Source organism: Hevea brasiliensis, chromosome 4, assembly GCF_030052815.1.
Source record: "Hevea brasiliensis isolate MT/VB/25A 57/8 chromosome 4, ASM3005281v1, whole genome shotgun sequence".
NCBI classification, from domain to species: Eukaryota; Viridiplantae; Streptophyta; class Magnoliopsida; order Malpighiales; family Euphorbiaceae; genus Hevea; species Hevea brasiliensis.
The window spans coordinates 6,272,407-6,291,954 of NC_079496.1; the positions used below are offsets into that span (position 1 = coordinate 6,272,407).

General features: G+C 32.5%; 3 protein-coding genes across 3 annotated transcripts; 1 reads left to right on the forward strand and 2 right to left on the reverse strand.

Annotated features, from left to right (window-relative positions):
• Positions 1–831: 831 nt before the first annotated feature.
• LOC110659499 (malate dehydrogenase, cytoplasmic) lies at positions 832–8,474 on the reverse strand. The gene is made up of 7 exons (XM_021817454.2): positions 8,268–8,474; positions 3,345–3,503; positions 3,046–3,221; positions 1,945–2,222; positions 1,719–1,854; positions 1,506–1,617; positions 832–1,171 (listed from the first exon to the last, which is right to left on the reverse strand). Exons 1-7 carry the CDS (start codon positions 8,308–8,310, stop codon positions 1,077–1,079), a joined length of 999 nt encoding a protein of 332 aa, XP_021673146.2. The 5' UTR covers positions 8,311–8,474; the 3' UTR covers positions 832–1,076.
• A 1,012-nt stretch (positions 8,475–9,486) lies between these two features.
• Positions 9,487–10,624, reverse strand: LOC110659498 (uncharacterized). The gene is made up of 2 exons (XM_058145180.1): positions 9,897–10,624; positions 9,487–9,742 (listed from the first exon to the last, which is right to left on the reverse strand). Exons 1-2 carry the CDS (start codon positions 10,495–10,497, stop codon positions 9,726–9,728), a joined length of 618 nt encoding a protein of 205 aa, XP_058001163.1. The 5' UTR covers positions 10,498–10,624; the 3' UTR covers positions 9,487–9,725.
• Positions 10,625–16,712: 6,088 nt separating this feature from the next.
• On the forward strand, positions 16,713–17,750 carry LOC110659497 (glutathione transferase GST 23). The gene is made up of 2 exons (XM_021817452.2): positions 16,713–17,084; positions 17,186–17,750. The coding sequence occupies exons 1-2, from the start codon at positions 16,764–16,766 to the stop codon at positions 17,561–17,563; spliced, it is 699 nt and encodes a 232-aa protein (XP_021673144.2). The 5' UTR covers positions 16,713–16,763; the 3' UTR covers positions 17,564–17,750.
• The last annotated feature ends 1,798 nt before the right edge of the window (positions 17,751–19,548 follow it).

The window sequence follows — 19,548 nt, forward strand, 5'->3', positions numbered from 1 at the left end:
CCACTTTTTAATAGCACAGAATATAATAATAATAATAATAATAATAATAATAATTTCATTCAAAATGATGCCACTAAAATAATATCACATGCACATGTAGCAAGCGAAGAGAGACTTAGAAGTTAAACCAGTTTAATAAATATTAAATTAAGTATTTATATTTAAATTTATGTATTTATTATATATTTTAATTAATTTTATATAAATTTCAATATTAATATTTGAATTAACGGTTATCATTCTATAGAATTGAAGTTATATTAAATACACTCTCAGATAAAACAAAATATTAAAGACAAAAATTACAAATTAAACGGACTGAGCATATCATCTTGGGCAAACAAGCAATTCGTTAATTTACGAAAGAGACACTCGTCTAGTATTCAAGTATATAAGATATCCCTTGTCACGTTCAAATGATGAACACTACTAAGAAACATTTTGAATAATTTGGGACCAATACTTAGTTGCGAAGAGATTTCTCTGTCGCCTTGGCTCAGGTGGTACTAAATGGGCGAGGACCAGCATCGAGCTTTGTTGTGACCAAATGTTAAAAACAGTATCCGAATGGCGGTGGAAATAAAATAGTAAAACAACATTTTGACAATAATTAGCATTAAGATAACTCCACCATTGGATGACCTGGGAGTCTGACTGCACCACTACTGCGGTGCTGCTGTTTATCTAATACTTCAACCAAGTTTAAAGCTCACAACAGCAGCCTCCATACCAATGACCTCCCCAAAACTGTGATTATGACTATTCATAGATTACCCACACCACTCATCCACGAGGGTTAAGACTTGAAACCCAAAACTCTAAATTTACAGATTCAGATAAAAATGATCATTTCAATAAACTAAAAAATAACGAAACTTAGAAAGATTAAGCAGATGCTATAATCTCAATCCATTAAGTCATAAAAATCAAACATCCTCCTATCGGATGACTTGGAGAACTAAGAGACAAAATACAGTTTCTCCGTCAGTGATGGTTCATCTATTCAAAACTGTAACTATGCCTCCTGCAACAAAAGAGGTCCCACTTACCACACACTAGTGATTGAAAGAGAGCATTTATGAGAGACATGAGTAAGCAAGGGCCTTCTCCTCAGAGAGCTCGTCTGCTGTCAAGTCCAACTTCTTCCTCGAAAATTCGTCAATGCGAAGTTCTAGGCCAAATAAAGAGAACGAGAAAAAAAGTGAAAAAAGTTAATCCATAAAAGCTGAAATTCAGTACTGCCATGGAATTCAAGCAGCATATGTTCTTTACAAGCTTCCAAGAAAATCAAGACAAATAGAAGATAAAGAGTATAGTCTCTTTAAAATTAGAATAAATAATTCGATCAGGTAACTATATGAAGTCCAACAAACAATAAAAAAAATCCCACAGATATGAAAGAAATAGATATATCTAAATACCTATTATGATGCCAATGCGAGTATAATATTGCAATGACAAACTGAGTACTGATCATAGCACTTTTTCATTTATAACAATCTTACCCTGAACAATTTTCCACTCTCCATTTTGGCATGTGACTGGGAAAGAATAAATCAGCCCAGATGGCACATTGTATGAGCCATCAGAGTACACCCCCATGGAAACCCAGGTACCCTACAAGCATAGTAAAAATTAAAAAAAAAAGTGAATTAAAAAGAAGATCAACAGCCATGTACACAGAATAACACTGAAGAACAGAGCAAATATTGTCAAACCTCAGGAGTTCCAAGAACCCAATCACGAATGTGATCACAAGCAGAACTAGCAGCAGATAATGCACTTGAAAGCTTTCGAGCTTTAATGATTGCAGCGCCACGTTGTTGGACTGTAGTGATGAACTCTGCATTTAACCTTCAACCGATAAAGACAATTAACACAGTGCTTCAACATTTCCACATAAAAAATCAACTACAGTACAACAGAAAATACAGCTACTAATACCATTCATCATCTTTAACAAGCTCTCGGACAGGCTTCTCCCCAGATGAAGTTTTAACAGTAGCATGGTTGACATCAGGGTATTGAGTTGATGAATGATTCCCCCAAATGATCACATTCTTAACATCAGACACTTGGACATTTAGTCTCTCTGAGATTTGACCAAGTGCCCTGTTATGATCCAATCTTGTCAAGCAAGTAATATTTTTCTCAGGGATAGATGGAGCAAATTCCTTCAGAATCAATGCATTTGTGTTTGCTGGGTTGGCAACAACCAGAACCTGGACAACAAAGGAAGCTGCAAAAATCAGGAGATATATAAACTGAAGTAGTTTCAACCAAATTTAAAGTCAGTAAAAATATGTGGCAACTAGTATTTCAAAGGTATATAACAATAACTGTAAAAAGCAACACGTCTTTGGATTTAGAAAAAAAAAATAATAATAATAATAAACGTTTTTGGATTGTAATTTTGAACATTTTAGGTTGTAATTATTTTCTAACATTTGAAGTACATTGGAAAATATTAATTTTGTTTCAGTAAACAAGACTAAAAATATTTAGACTTGCAAAGTTTTCATAGTTCTCCATAAGCATGGTTGACTACAAAGGAAAACTACACAAAACAGAAAAGGAAAAGGGAAGTTATTGTCATCACTAATGGTGATTGGATGCAGTCAGTGGACTAATGGGCCCGTACCTACAAGGTTCCATTTGTTGCCCTTTCTTGTGCTTGTAATGGCTCAGCAAATAACTTCCAATTTTGAAAACACGAAATAATTTTATTTAAAAGTGACTTAGTTTCCTTTTGACCAGAAAGACATTCCCCATTGATCAAATTTTCCTACACACCTTAAATACTATAAAATGTGGAAATGTTTTCTAGGAAAATAATTCCTGTAAAACAAAGTGACCATAAATTCATAAACAGTAACTTACATCATTTAGATTTCCAATAGAATTGAAAACATCTCAAATAATTTCAATTTCTCCCTCTATTTAGATGTAGATTTTGTTTTTCAAAGAATTGCAATAGAACAATCCACCGTAACATAAAATTCAAATAGATAGACCTTTATTTTAATATTAAAATATTGTAATCACCTTGCAATTTGCAGCTGCATGCTTCTCTAAAGCTGAAGCCTGGGACTTGTAAATTGACACATTTTTCGACATCACATCTTTTCTCTCCATTCCTTCTTTTCTAGGAAAGCCACCGACCATGACAGCAATGTTTACCCCAGTGCAAGCCTCAACAACATCAGTTGTAGCAATAACGCCTATTACAAATTAATTTTGGGTCAAATCAATAATTGATTCCTCAAAGTTCCGAAAAGCGAATTTTGTATAATGATGCTTCAACAACCTTTTCTTGGATTTTCATCTAACGAAAGAGCAAATACCTTTAAGAAGAGGAAAGGCAGCATCCACTAACTCCATCTTAACACCATTCAATGCCTCTGCTGCAGGTGGGATATCTAGCAAGTGGAGGATCACAGGTTGGTCAGGACCAAGCATCACTCCCCTGGCAATCATGGGGACAAGGGCATATCCAATTTGTCCTGCAAGTTCATCAACATCTCCTCATTATGCCTCGTACTAAGCAATTGCAAAAGCAACTAATGCACATGAAAAATAAAAAAAATATTCACACTGGACAAATAACAGTGCCTTTTAAAATGGTAATGTTAACAGTCTTACTAAATAACCAGAAAGATATGATGAGAGGCATAGTTTACATAAAGACAATTATCTCTCAAATTCTCAATGAAGCTTAAAGTTGAAATCATTGAAATAAAGTCCTACAAATCCATAGTTTAAGTTTCCCAAATGCCAAAATATTAACAAATCACATAAGGTAAAATAAAATAGAGAACGAACCAAATGCCACCTGCTATGACTTTTGTAAAAAGAGAGATAAAATTCCACAATATAATCAACCAAATAAGTGGCCTTCATTGTTGTTTAAGACAACTTTATATATGTAATTAACTCATATCATTTTAAGCCAAAAAATTAAACCCACCACATAAAAAAAAGAAGATTTTTAAAATTTTTTTTTTCAATTTGATCCCTCATTCCATTTTAGCACTCCATCTTAATCCATAAAGAAGAACAAAATAATATGTTAGTTATATCTTTAAACTTATTGAAAATCTTAATCCATAAAGAAGAACAAAATAATATGTTAGTTATATCTTTAAACTTATTAACTCCGCCTAAGTAGTTTGCGCTTAGCCGGTCCCAAGCCCGATAAAGGAGGAGGGTTGCGGTAGGTGACAACCAGCGTAAAACTTTCGTCACACCTTATGATATGGATTCAAATGATATAAACGTTGGGGCGTCCTCTACTAACGACGCGCTACATCGGAAGCCCGGGTGTAGTGAGAAATATGCAAGGGTGTAGGGCGTTCACCGAAAGCGACGCGCCATGCCGGCGCCCGAGTGTGGTGTTAAGTAAGCAATGGTTCCCACATCATGGACGGGTGTAGGTAAAAAAGTTAGTTCATAGGACAAATAGTAGTGAAGCAGAACACAAGATAGATATAGAAAACAATAGAAGATATCATAAAAGGAGACCAATTAAGAAGGAGCAAGATAGGAGAAGGATCAGAGTTGGTACTTGAAATGTTGGATCACTTACAGGAAAATTAATGGAGCTTGTGGATACCTTGGAAAGGAGAAGAGTGAATATTGTTTGCATTCAGGAGACTAAATGGGTAGGAGAGAAAAGTAAAGAAGTAGGTAATTCAGGGTACAAACTGTGGTTTACCGGAAATGAGAGAAATAAAAACGAAGTGGGCATAATCATAGACAAGACATTGAAAGACGTATTAATAGATGTGAAAAGAGTAGGAGATAGAATTATCCTAGTAAAGCTAGTACTAGAAGGAGAAACAATAAATATAGTTAGTGCTTATGCCTCACAAATAGGACTAGACAGTGAGACTAAATAAATGTTTTGGGAAGATATGGATGATTTAATGCAAAGCATACCGAATGAAGAGAATGTTTTCATTGGTGGAGATTTGAATGGACATGTAGGAAGTGATAGACAAGATTATGAGAATGTTCATGGAGGTTTTGGTTTTGGCAGTCGAAATGAGGAGGGAAAAAACATCCTGAATTTTGCTATGGCATACGACCTAATACTAGCAAATACCTACTTTATAAAAAGAGAGTCACATTTAGTGACTTTCAAAAGTGAGCAACATAGAAGCCAAATCGACTTCCTCTCACCCAGGAAGACAAATAGAGCTCTATACAAGGATTGCAAGGTCATTCCGGGAGAGGCTTTAACAAGTCAACATCGGTTGGTAGTCTTAGATGTCAAGTTTAAGAACAATTCAAGTAAGGTCAGAAGAAATAGTGTAGCTCGAACAAAATAGTGGGAGTTCAAAAAAGTAAAGCAAGTGAAGTTCAAAAATGAACTTCTCTAGTCCGAAGTATGGAAGTTGGATATGAAGGCCAATGACATGTGGATACAGATGGCATCAAAGATTAGAGAAGTAGCTAGAAAAGTACTTGGAGAGTCTAAAGGACATAAACCACCCTCAAAAGAGAGATGGTGGTGGAATGAGGAAATACAAAAGGCAGTGAAGAGAAAAAGGGAATGGTATAAGAAATTACCTAAATGTGATAATAATGAGGCATATGAACAGTACAAGATAGCAAAGAAAGAGGCAAAAAAAGCAGTTAGTTAAGCAAGAGCACAGGCCTTTGAAAAATTATATGAGAAACTTGAAACTAAAGAAGGGGAGAAAAATATTTATAGATTAGCAAGGAGGAGAGAAAGGAAATGTCAAGATCTCAATCAAGTTTGGTGCATTAAGGATAAAGAAGGAAAAGTGTTGGTGAAAGATGAGGACATTAAAGAAAGATGGAGAAATTATTTTAATGATCTCTTTAATAATAGTCAAAATGGTAATAGCGTGAATATAGATTATAGAACAATAGAAAAGAATGTGAATTATACTAGAAGGATTAGATCTTTAAAAATAAAGGAAGCACTTAAGAGAATGAAAGTGGGTAAAGCCTGTGGACCCGATAAAATACCAATTGAAGTGTGGAAGTGTTTGGGAGATATGGGAGTGGCATGGTTAACTAAATTATTTAATAAGATTCTAAACTCAAAGAAAATGCCTGATAAATGGAGGATGAACATTTTAGTACCTATTTTTAAAAATAAGGGAGACATACACAGTTGCTCAAACTATAGGGGAATTAAACTTATGAGCCATACTATGAAGTTGTAGGAGAGAGTTGTGGAGTATCGACTACGTTATGATACCTCTATCTCTCTCAACCAATTTGGTTTCATGCCCGATCGTTCAACTATAGAAGTAATCTTTCTCGTTAGAAGCTTGATGGAGAAATATAGAGATGTGAAGAAAAATCTACACATGGTTTTTATTGATTTGGAGAAGGCTTATGATAGTGTTCCAAGAGATGTCTTATGGAATGTGTTAGAACAAAAGAGGGTATCTATTAGGTACATACAAGTGTTGAAAGATATGTATGAAGGAGTAACTACTATTGTGCGCACAGTGGGAGGGTACACAAGAGATTTTCCAATCTCAATTGGATTACACCAAGGATCAGCCATAAGTCCTTACCTTTTTCCATTAGTTTTAGATGAATTGACGAAACATATACAAGAGAGTATTCCTTAGTGCATGATGTTTGCGGATGATATTGTTTTGATAGATGAGAAACGAGAAGGAGTCAATAGAAAGCTAGAGCTTTGGAGAAGTACTCTAGAGTCAAAGGGTTTTAAGTTAAGTAGAACGAAGACAGAATACATGCATTGCAAGTTCAGTGAAGGCCAAACTGGTGATAGGGAAGTAGTTAGTTTGAATGGAGTGGTACTTTAAATATCTAGGCTCAGTCCTTCAAGTAGATGTGGGATGTGAGGAGGATGTTAATCATAGGATTAAAGCCGGATGGTTGAAGTAGAGTCGTGCCGCGGGAGTTTTATGTGATCGTAAGATTCCCAATAAGTTGAAAGGAAAATTTTACTGTACAGCCATACGACCGGCTATGTTATATGGTAGTGAGTGTTGGGCACTGAAAGAGTCGTATGCGTCTAAGATAAGAGTTGCAAAGATGAGAATGTTAAGGTGGATGAGTGGCCATACTAGACTAGATAAAGTCCGTAATGAGAGTATTAGAGAAAAGGTAGGAGTGGTGCTAATTGAAGATAAGTTGAGAGAAGGGAGATTGAGGTGGTTTGGTCATGCGAAGCATAGACATACGGAGGCTCCAGTTAGACAAGTAGAGCACATTAGGTTAGAGGATAGAAAGAAAAAAAAGGGTAGACCTAAATTGACTTGGAGGAGAGCAGTACGACCTAGAAGCATTACACATTTCTGAGGATTTAACCCAAAATCGTTTAGAGTGGAGAAAGCGAATCCATATAGCCGACCCCAAATTTTTGGAATAAAGGTTTAGTTGAGTTGAGTTGTATATCTTTAAACTTATTGAAAAACGTATAGTTTGGTTAAATTTATGCTGTTGTCATTTTTTTGGGAAAATATTATGTGGACATATTTTTTATAAACATATTATTACATAGTGAATATAAGTTATTAAACCTTTATTGTATTTGTAGCAATTATTATTAATTCAATGCAAAAGTGAAATTATTAATCTTCTTTTTTTGTAATGCTAACTATTTATCACATAAACAAATATTCTTATTTCCTTCATTTAAATAGAATTATATTATGTATTGTATTGTATTTTTTTTTTAGCCCGGATCAGATATTTATGTATTTTTATAATATTAATGTTTGCTATTGCCGAATCCAGGCTTACTTGAGGTGAGTTAATGTTTGCTATTAATACAATATATAATTTTTATTAAATTTTAAAAGTTTCATATTTCTTATATCATATTTTATGTTTCCATTCCTATAGTATTTAATTTTGGCCCCCAATATTTTTATTCTGCATCTGTCTCTGTCAACCAAACAATAAATATCAATAGCATTTTTAATCCTAGATCAACTTAAATCAAACTTAGAATTTCAACTGAAAAATAGCCAAATCAACTTAAATCAAACTTACAATACCGATCCAGTCCAATACAACACATTACAGATAAAACAGTATCACAATCTTAGACTTGATAGAGTCTCAATAATTAAAAAAAAATAACGATAACAGATCTGTATCAATGTTTCAAGCTAATTGAACTGGTAATAGAGTTAAGTAGAGCTAAGATCAAATGAAATGAAAGACTAAAAAAAAAAGCGATCAACGACAGATCTGAGCGTTAACAGTGACAATGATTCTTTTCTCATTTGGTTTTCGTGTTGACGTACCTGCAGCACCAGTGACAAGAATGCGAACTGGTTCCTTCGCCATGGATAGAGATACAGAATTAAAAATAAAAAGGATTAGCTCTAGACCGGTACTGCGAAGGAAAATGCTAAAGTGAGAGAAGAAGCAGAAAGTTATTCGGGATATAAGAGTGGACAAAGCCCAGATATTTATGCGCGTGGAAATGATGCTGCCAAGTGATGAAGTGATGCGCATCTTAAACGACGACGTTTTCACTATGGTCTGTGCAATTTGCCGATTGGGCCACAGTGTTCGCCTGTGGGTTCGTGAGTGTGACGCGTATGCCGTTTGGATTCGCCAAATGTAAGCGTGGGACTGGTGATGTGAATGACGATACGAGGCATGCTTTTGGGGAGGTGCGGTCTGATCCGAGTGGATAATTGAATGGTAGTTAGCGACCATTAGTAATCAGTGGCTGACGCTGTACGAGAACGAACCCACTTCCACTTCATTTTTAAATTATAAATAAAATTAAAATTTATGAGATTTATTATTACTTATTTATCATTCTATAATTAATTTATTTATTTTTAAATATCAAAATTAATTTATAAATTAATAATTATAATATTTAGAAATTAAATAATAAAATTTCCATAATTAATTAGGTTAACAACTACAGCCAAATTTTATTCTAAAAGAAGAAACTACTGCCAAGTCTCTAACGGAAGACAAATTTATTTGTGATTGAAAAAGTTAACCGAACTGAACTACTAATCAATTCCTGAGATTCCCAATCGGATCAGTAGGTCTGATGCGAAGTCTGAGAACAATGGGCATGTATTACTATTATGAATGACTGGTGGCTTTTGTAATGTGGTTGAATAGAAACTGATTCATTTGAATAATAAAATCTCATATATATATATATATATAAAATAAATTATCATTAAGAAAGATTAGTAGGTGATGAACATGTATTCTCTTTCTTTGAAAATATAAGTTTCGTCTTTTTATAATTTTATTATATTTAAGAAAATATTATTTTTTAATATTTTTAATGTATGCAATAATTAATGAAAAATAATAATAATAAGTATAATACTCAATTTAACTCAATTAAACCTTTATCCCAAAAATTTGGGATCGGCTATATAGATTCACTTTTTTTACTCTGTGCGATTTTGAGTTAAATCCTAATAATAAGTATAATATTAAATAAAAATATCTTGTAAAAAAAGTTAAAATAAAAATCCACCATACTTTAAACCATAAAAAATGGGAATAAAATCATAATTATATGCTTCAAGAAAATACCCAACAAAGATCTCACGCAATTACTCTTGATTACATAATCACAATAATGACCTCCTTCAATTCATCTTTGAAAAAATCCACTCTAGGCATGCATGGGTTCCCTAGTCCTCCCACTGGCAGGCATTATGAGCAGTCTTCTTCGTGATATTAGCGGAGTTGTGTATCCGCGTAATTGTTTTTTCTTATTTGGACGTTAGCCCTGTTATTTAATGGGGAAAAAAATCCGTAAGTCCTAATATTTTTTTGGTTTACCTGTTAATCCACACACTTTCTGATTATATATATATATATTGAGAAATGATAAAAATAAAGTAAAAGTTAGAAGAAAGCAAATTGATCCTTTGGCTAGGTACCCCTAGCCAGCATCTCCTCGAATTCAAGAATTGATTTCTCTTTCTGAAGCTTTATTTCTTGACGAAAATTGGATATAAATTCATCAGCTCTCTCATCCACTGGTCGCAGCTGCGGTGATTTAGCAACAATTTCTCTCCAGGCATCTTCAATGCTATACAACACCTTCTCCTTTTCTTTTTCTTCTTTTCTTGGTAAAACCTGCTCATCAACCGCCTGTTTATCTCTGCTATTAGTTTCTGCATGGAAGTGCTTCGCCTGCAGGGAAGACGTCGACGACCCTGCAGCCTCTTCAGAATAAAGCTGGTCTATGTATATGGCTGAGAAGTTGTTATGAACATGGTTCTTATTGCTATAATAATGTCCGTAAAGATCTCTATTGCAATGGTAGCCGCGATAGTGCGGTCTTGTTAAGGAATGTTTCTTGAAGGGATGAAAGAAACGGATAGAGCAATAAGAGAGGAGGCGACTACAGCTGGTCTTGATGACCTTGATGGCTTTAGATAAGTTCAGGTTATGGAATTTTGACTCGACTGTTCTGGCGAAGCGTTTCCACGCCTTCTTTGCCGGTTGAAGCTTCTTTCCCAGGCTAGATTGAGACATCAAGCGTTTGTTTTTCTTCTCGGAAATGGATAAACAGAAGATTTCTAAAGATGGGTTTGCATTTCTTATGGACCATAAAGCTTGATTATTATGGAATTTATATATATGTTGGTGGTCTGAAATGTCCTTATATCTTACACCATATTTCCAGAATGCCACTCCTCAATCATAAAAAGTAGAGAAAGAAGCTGTGCTGGTCTAGGATGGCATTAAAGGCTAAAAAAGAAATAGTGAAAGCAAGCTTTATGGTTCTAGTGAAAGCAAGCTTGGGTCCTAAGTTTACCCCAAGTGAAAGCAGAGAGATCCTGCCACTCCAAGGTGGGCTCCAATTCCATTATTGTAGGAGAGATGGTTAAGAAAAAGCTACTGATTTGTTAAATAAATAAAGAGCTGGCGATTTTAAATGATTTCTTTAACCAAACAAAGGATTAATTAAATGGGGTAGAGCGTTTGTTATCAGAGCTCAACTTTTTCAACTCCTCTAAAAAGTTGATCCATATCCATCCTGAAGCGCTCCATGGTCTTTTCAGCGCCTGTACACATCGAGATTAATTAGAAAAGAAGATTTTGCCTAAACAGCTTGCTGTACGTAGTAGGCTGTGATTGGTCTTAACTAAGGTAAAAAATTAATCAAGGCTGCCATTTGAGACAAGCCACATTATGCAATTTGATAATGATAGTGATCTATAAACGGCTAAGTCATTCACATTAATTTGGTCAATTTAATAATACTTTCAGTTGAAAAAAAATATAATTTGTGATTTAGGATAGGATCCTTTAATGAAAAGTATGATTTTAGGATAGGATGTATGATTAAAAATATTACAATTAATTAATAAATTATAGTTCGTTAGTAATTGAAACTATTTTTAAAACTATGAAGTATAGAATTTGAACTCCAATCATCATGAAGAGTGATCCCTTAATCCAATTAACAAGAAAAAAATTATATGATGAAACTTTTTTTTTTTAATTTCTTAATTTTCTTTCCCTTTCCGATGTCTGATTTGTGAGGACGGCAAGAAATCCTTTCCAACTTGGAAAGATTGCCGGTTTACTTTTTTTTTTTTTTATAAAGAAAAAAATTATTAAAGCATAAAGCAATAATGCATAGAGCCCTTTTCTGTTTGCTTGCTTTACAGCTTCTTGTACCTGTTTAGACACATCATTATATGCAAATACTTCCAACTGCGTTTCATGGACATTTCAACGTGGCCTCTCTTTAGGGTCAGAATCTCCACCATTGGTGTCTTAAAATACCAATGTATAAACTATGTTACTAATTGCTAGAGGATTCCTTCTTTTATAATCCTTTGAGGGCCTTCAATGAAATCCTATCTTTGAAAAAAGAAAATATATTATTAATTAAGTAGTTCTGGAATCTCCATAATTGGTATTTTTATTTAATTTTGATTGAAATTTAAATTAAAAATATTCAAAAATTTTAAAAATAATTTTAATGTTATTAATAAAAACTCAATTTGTAAAGTCTTGAATTTTTTAAAGTGGAAATTAATTAATTTTGTAAACTCAAGAAGGATATTGTGTAATTGTTGTGTTGTGGGCTAGAGAGGCCTTTTAGATTGAGAAGTGTTAGTTGAGTTATTTTACAGATTGGATAGGCCCTAGGTACAAAAAAAATTCTGTCAAATTTTTTGCATAAACCTAGGGTGTTTTAAGCTCTTTTTGTTCTTTATTTTGAGTTAATATTAATAAATTTCTTGAATATGATTGTTTAGCTGATCCGAGTTAACCTTACTTATCTTCTCAGTTGCTCCAGTGACATTTAAATAATTTGTGGGTAGATATTGATTTTATTTATAATTTTAATATTATTATTATTTATTCAATGCATGCTTATGTATTCACTTATAAACATATATATGTAGTTAAATGCTAGGCATATCCTTGTGTTGCATATTTTATTGATGAAACTCTGTGTGTGTGTTGGCGTGCGTGTATGTGAATATGGATATGGGTAGGACGGATAGTAATAGTTGGAGCTTGACTCACTAGAACCCGATCTTTATATATGAATAAGTCGGGGTGAGTATGGCTTTGAGTTGATCTCGTTGATCCCCGTACTTGGATTATTAAGAAAGTCCAACTTAAGTTAACCTCGCTAGCAAGTATTAGAATTAAAAGAGTTGCATAGGGGATTAACTCTTATGTGTATATATGTTGATGGGACACATGGATGTATATATGCTCCAAATTATCTTTTGTACAAATATTGTTTGAATTGTTTGGAAATATGTGTGCATGTTACATTTCATACAGAGGAATGCATTAGACTTAGACAGTTATATAAATTATATTTAAAATTAATATTTTACTCTACAAGTCGAATGTTCTCTCATGTTCAACTATTTTTATTCAGTTGACAGGTGGTCTCTTTTCGTGAATAACCTGCTTCCTTGTCTCATAGATTTACCAGAAGTAGCTTAACTATATTTTATTTACTTGATTTACAATTTAGAACTCCGTATGCATTAGTAGTGTTCTAATCTTGATTGGGACTGTAATAATTTATTTCTTTGAAGTTGTAAAGATATTATATGGATATATTGGAATGTTCGAGATGAGTATTTACCTTGGATGAGAAAGCTGAGTTTCTATTTAATTATTTATTATTTCGAGGATTGTGAGAGTGAGCTGAGCTCCCCAAATTGAGTTATTTTGTGTTTACAAGTCGGCGAAGTTAATATTCCCCATTGGGTAGTCCAATTTATGATTGAACTCCGTCAATTTGATTTATTAAATTTAGGCTACAGTTATTGGCCTTATGGTTGAGCTAAGAATAGTTAGGCTTACTCCGAATTTCAGGGCTCTTATACTGATTAAAGCCCTAATGATAGTCCGACTGGTCCGACCCAGAATTCGGGTCGTGACACAATTGATATATTTATCCTTTGTTTTTTACCTCTTACATGCAATCAATACCCATTGTATTCAATTTTTTTTCCCTTTTATATGTAATAATTACATATCTTTTGCTTTATGCTAATTCATAATGTATGGAGTCTAATAGAATTTTGTGTACTTAAATTAAACTTCTACTAATAAATTTTAACTTAATAATATTATAATTATTTTTGGGCTCTAAAATTTCAAGTTTAACTAATGAAGTTTAATATTATTGATTTCTTCAAGCCATACGTGAGAGTAGAGAAATCTTAAATTAAACTTTTACTAATATATTTTAATTTAATGATATTATAATTATTCTTTAATTTCTCTAGTTATTTTTTTATACATAAATTGTCCTAATTTTTTTAATTATCTTTTATTATTTTTCTTTTCTCATGTTTTCTTCTTCTCCACACCCACACTTCTCTCCCATCATTTTCTATATGTTTTCATCTTTTAATAGAAAATGATACAATCTACCTACACAAAAAGATTAATTAATTCTCTTTAATTTTCACATAATCAAGGTAATACTCTAGAAAAATTCTTTTTCAATGGGGAAAATATAAAAATACACTCAAAAATTTGACGAAATGACTAAATAATTTAATAAAAGTAAATTATATGAAATTATATTTTTCAAAATATAAAAATCAAATAATTAATTTTTTTAAAATACAGAGGCTGCTTTTAAATTAAATAGTTAATTTTATTAAAATAATGAGACCGGCTTAATTACGACTTCAATTCAAAATATCATCATTATAAATATGACTCTAACATTATTGAATTAAAATTTATTAACTATTATAATAAAATTTTTTCCTTATATAATTGATTTTAACTGAGATTTAAATTCAAGGCTTCATATTCCTTAAAAATATTAGTATTACTGAATTAAAATTTATTAATAATATATATATGATCGAAAAAAAGAAATATATATATATATATATATATATATATATATATATATATATATATATATTATTGTAAAATTTATAGTATATTACGAACCATTTTAGATTTTCATTTCAACTAATTAAAATCAAGATACAAGTAAAAGAATATTATTTTTTTTTTAGGTGTTGGATTGAAATTTCAAAGTTGGAATTAATAACTTTGTAATTTGAAATTAACTTTTGTAAAAATATGTAGTTATGACATAACTTTGAAGTAACAAAAATATATTAAAAAAAAGAAAAGCCTGCTAATATTTAGAATAATAATAAATAAATTATTAAATATTTATAATTGTGTTAATATTTATTTACAGAGTTTAATAATAATTTAAAGGTAGATGAGGGTACTTTTCTTTGTTAATTATAATAATTTTCTTTACGACCACACCAAAGTTAGGTCTTATCATTCAACGGTAGATGAGGGTACTTTTCTTTGTTAATTATAATTTAATTTCATTTATAAAATAATAATTCCAATAATGATGTGAGAGAGTGCGTCGAGATCAAATTAATAACCCATAAAAAAATATTATGTTATGTTAGAATAATAATAAATAAATTATTAAATATTTATAATTGTGTTGATATTTATTTACAGAGTTTAATAATAATTTAAAGGTAGACGAGGGTACTTTTCTTTGTTAATTATAATAATTTTCTTTTCCATCACACTAAAGTTAGGTCTTATCATGCAACGGTAGATAAGGGTACTTTTCTTTGTTAATTATAATTTAATTTCATTTATAAAATAATAATTCCAATAATGATGTAAGAGAGTGCGTCGAGATCAAATTAATGACCCATAAAAAAAATATTATGTTATGTTAGAATAATAATAAATAAATTATTAAATATTTATAATTGTGTTAATATTTATTTACAGAGTTTAATAATAATTTAAAGGAGTAATTAAAATATTAAATTATTAATTAAGTTTATTTATAAATTTTTAAAGATTAATAAAATACATGTTAAAATAAATAAAATAAAAAAATTATATTTTTTATTTTTAAATAAAATACAGAGTTGCTCGAACTATAGGAAATTAAACTCATGAGCCATACTATGAAATTGTGGGAGAGAGTTGTGGAGCATTGACTAAATCATGATACTTATATCTCTCTCAATCAATTTGGCTTCATGCCCGGTCGTTCAACTATGAAGCGATCTTTCTCATTAGAAGCTTGTTGGAGAAATATGGAGATGTGAGGAAAGATCTACACATGGTTTTTATTGATTTGGATAAGGCTTATGATAGTGTTCCAAGAGATATCTTATGGAGTGTCTTAGAACAAAAGAGGGTATCTATTAGGTACATACGAGTATTGAAAGTTATGTATGAAAGAGCAACTACTATTGTGCGCACAATGGGAGGCGACACAAGAGATTTTCCGATCTCAACTGGATTACCTAAAGGATCAGCTATAAGCCCTTACCTTTTTACATTAGTTTTAGATGAATTGACGAAACATATACAAGAGAGTATTCCAGGACTTAGAGTCAAAGGGTTTTAAGTTAAGTAGAACGAAGACAGAATACATGCATTGTAAGTTCAGTGAAGGCCAAACTGGTGATAGGGAAGGAGTTAGTTTGGATGGAGTGGTACTGTCCCAAAGTAATTACTTTAAATATCTCGGCTCAATCCTTCAAGTAAATGGGGGATGTGAGGAGGATGTTAGTTGTAGGATTAAAACCGGATGGTTGAAGTAAAGACATGCCACGGGAGTTTTATGTGATTGCAAAATTCCCAATAAGTTGAAATGAAAATTTTACTGTACAGCCATACGACCTGCTATATTCTATGGTAGTGAGTGTTGGGCACTGAAAAGGTAGAAGTGGTGCCAATTGAGGATAAGTTGAGAAAAGGGAGATTGAGGTGGTTTGGTCATGTGAAGCATAGATATACGGAGGCTCTAGTTAGACAAGTAGAGCACATTAAATTAGATAATAGAAAGGAAAAAAATAGGTAGATCTAAATTGACTTGGAGAATAATAGTACAACATGAACTAGAAGCATTATAAATTTTTGAAAATTTAATCCAAAATTTTTAGGATAAAGATTTAGTTGAGTTGAGTTGAGTTGAGTGTGTGTGTTTGTACATATATATATATATATATATATATATAAAATTAAATTTTAATAATTCATTTAATATTAATTATTAGCAAAAGTAGGATTTTTTACCAGAGAAAGCCTCGTATTAAAAAAAAAAAAAAAAAAAAAGGAGATCCCATTCGTCAACGGTCAAATTTGCCGTCTGGTGGTTTTTGTCAACACCAACCAGCAGCGTCCCATCGCACTGAGGTTCTCAGCACTGACGGAGGACGTATACAAATAACACTGAACTTGCCAGTTATTGCTCATCAGCTCAAAGAAAAATAGCAGAATCTCTCATGGCAAAGGAGGAGGTGGTGAAGGTTTTAGGTTTCTGGGTTAGCCCATTTGTGCGCAGAGTAGAGTGGGCTCTGAAACTCAAAGGCGTTGATTACGAGTACATAGAAGAAGACATCTTTAACAAGAGCTCTTCGCTTATTCAGCTAAATCCCGTCCATAAGAAGGTCCCTGTACTTATTCACAACCAGAAAATAATCGCTGAGTCCTTCATTATCCTCGAGTATATCGACGAGACATGGAAGGACAAGTATACGTTACTGCCTCAAGATCCTCATGAAAGAGCCCAGGCCCGCTTCTGGGCTAAATTTGCAGAAGAGAAGGTGATTAATTTTTAATTGCTTGCTAGCTAGCTTAATTAATGTATAACCAAATTACATTTCTTTAATTAATAATTAATTAATTAATTACTTGTTTCTTGAAGATTACGGAAGCTGCATGGAATGCCCTGTGCTCCTTTGGAGATGAAAAAGAAAGAGCAATAAAATTGACCATTGAAGCCCTGCAAAAGATAGAGGAAGAGCTAAAACTAAAAGGGAAGCAATTTTTTGGAGGAGAAAGAATTGGATATGTGGACATTGCTGTAGGATGGATCTCTTACTGGTTGCCTGTATGGGAAGAAGTTGGATCTATGAAGATCCTCGAGAGCCAGCAATTTCCAGCAATTTCTTCATGGATGCACAGATTTATCAACCATCCTTTGATCAAGGACAATTTGCCTCCCAGGGATAAGATGGTTGTTTACTTCAAGGGTCGCCGAGACGTACTAACTTCTGAGCCTCATGGGTGGCTTCGGATTTAATGAATATCTTTCCTTGTGGGAGATTATTAGATGCATATTTTTCCTTGTGGGAGGTTATTAGATGCACCAATTGCATATGCATCATCTTTTATAATCAGGTGGGATGTACTATTCATAGAAAAGTTCTTGTATGCACGTGGATGTATATATACTCAATCAATAAAAAATTAATAAACTATTATTTTAAGTTCATCCTATCATGAATTTAGATAAAACTACTATAATTTTATATAATGTGTTATGTTTAAATTGGTTGGGTGTATAAACTATGGTGTAAGTAAGAGTCACTCCTCTCGATATTACAAAGAAGTTTCATTTATTGATGAGAGAGAAAACACTACTTTTATATGCAACGGGAGCATTCTATAATTTTTCATATCTTGTTATATTTGTATTGCTCTGATTTAGTAGAATTATTATATCTGTATTGCTTTGATTTAGTAGAATGAGAATTATATATCTGGTCATTGATGGCCTGATTAATTATCTAGTTTTTACTCATAGGCAAGTGAAATCCATTCATTATATATTACTATTATTAAAAAAAAAAAGAAGCTAAAATTGCTAATGCGAGAATCAAAATGTATTTTGAATCACTTCTTAGGATAAAAAGAAGAAAAAAAAGGTCAAATTCTAAAATTACAATTAAAGTTATCTTTTTCTTTTCGCCAAAGGTAATTTAGAAGTTAATTATTCGATGATATCAAGAATAAAGTTAGAAAAAGCAAGACTTAAAATTTCTTTACCATTTATGTAACAACCCAAATTTTTTTTTTTAAAAAAAAACCCCTCTCTCTTCCTCATGCATCTCTCTTTCCCCCATCTCTTCTCTCCCTTTTCTCTATACTTTCCTCCGATCGGTGAGGGGTCAACCACCACTGACTGGCAACCAAGTGACTTCAGGCGATGCCGGCGAGCCAGCAGCCAGTTGATAGCACTGCCAGACGCGGCGGTAAGAGAGGGAGAAGAGAGAGAAATGCACACAGTGGGCAGCGACTTTCCGTCGCGATTCCGGCTTCATCCGACGTTCGATCAAGGTAATTCAAGTAGCGTTGGAAAGCTTGTTCTGAGAGCTTTCTTTTGATACCCATTTTGTAACATTTGGTGGTCGGATGAGCTAGATATAGAGGACAGAAATTTCGGGTTTTTCATGCTTTTTCATCAGATCTAGGACCATTCGACGGTTGGATCAATGATCCGAGACCAATTATGGACTTAGGAAAAGGAGAGGAACGTTATTGTATGATCAGATCCAGTAGATATTGCCGGCGACTGGCTGCCGACCACCGTGCGCGGTGGTTCTGGCGGTGGTTCCGATGAGTTTTGGGGATAATTAAACTTTCAGAGGCTTCCTCATAAATTTTTGAAATTTTTGAGACACAGATAAGCTTCGGGTAAGATTATTTTCATTATTTCACAGTCTATGGAGCATAAATGCAGTGTTTCTTAAACAGAAAAAAATTGGAGGAAAATTCTAAGAAAAATATATGATAAAAGTAAAATTATTTGGAGATATTCTATGGTGTTTGTTGAATTTTTGACTGATTATAAAATATTTTTGAAAAATATAGATGGATTTTAGTTTGATTTTTAGCATATGGGCATATAAGATTATCTAGAATTATGATATTTAAATTTCATATAATTAGTTAAAGCTTGACAATAGAGGTTTAAATATATGAATATTGAATTGGGTTGAATTAAGAATATGTTAGCTGTTGGAAACTTATGGAATTGAGTAATATTCTTGAATAAAATATTCATGGGTGATTATAAAATTACAATTCCTTTTACGATAGCTTTATAACTTTATTAAGGACCGTGGAAAAAAATTTTAGAATTTTTAGAGCTTGTTTGAGTGAATTTTTACAAAATATCAATTATAGGGACTAAAACGTAATTTTTCAAGTTTATGACTATTGTTTGATTTGGAGGGCCCAAGAGGAGCCATAAAATGTTGATAAGATGTGATTATGGAAATTGAG

Excerpts from the sequence above, each read along its gene's own strand:
- LOC110659498 (XM_058145180.1), bottom strand. The coding sequence starts at position 10,497 with ATGTCTCAATCTAGCCTGGGAAAGAAGCTTCAACCGGCAAAGAAGGCG.
- LOC110659499 (XM_021817454.2), bottom strand. The coding sequence starts at position 8,310 with ATGGCGAAGGAACCAGTTCGCATTCTTGTCACTGGTGCTGCAG. Across the intron at positions 3,222-3,344 it reads TGCCTTTCCTCTTCTTAAAG|GCGTTATTGCTACAACTGAT; the intron begins GTATTTGCTCTT and ends AATTTGTAATAG. Across the intron at positions 1,618-1,718 it reads GGGTTCTTGGAACTCCTGAG|GGTACCTGGGTTTCCATGGG; the intron begins GTTTGACAATAT and ends CTATGCTTGTAG.
- LOC110659497 (XM_021817452.2), top strand. The coding sequence starts at position 16,764 with ATGGCAAAGGAGGAGGTGGTGAAGGTTTTAGGTTTCTGGGTTAGCCCA. Across the intron at positions 17,085-17,185 it reads CTAAATTTGCAGAAGAGAAG|ATTACGGAAGCTGCATGGAA; the intron begins GTGATTAATTTT and ends TGTTTCTTGAAG.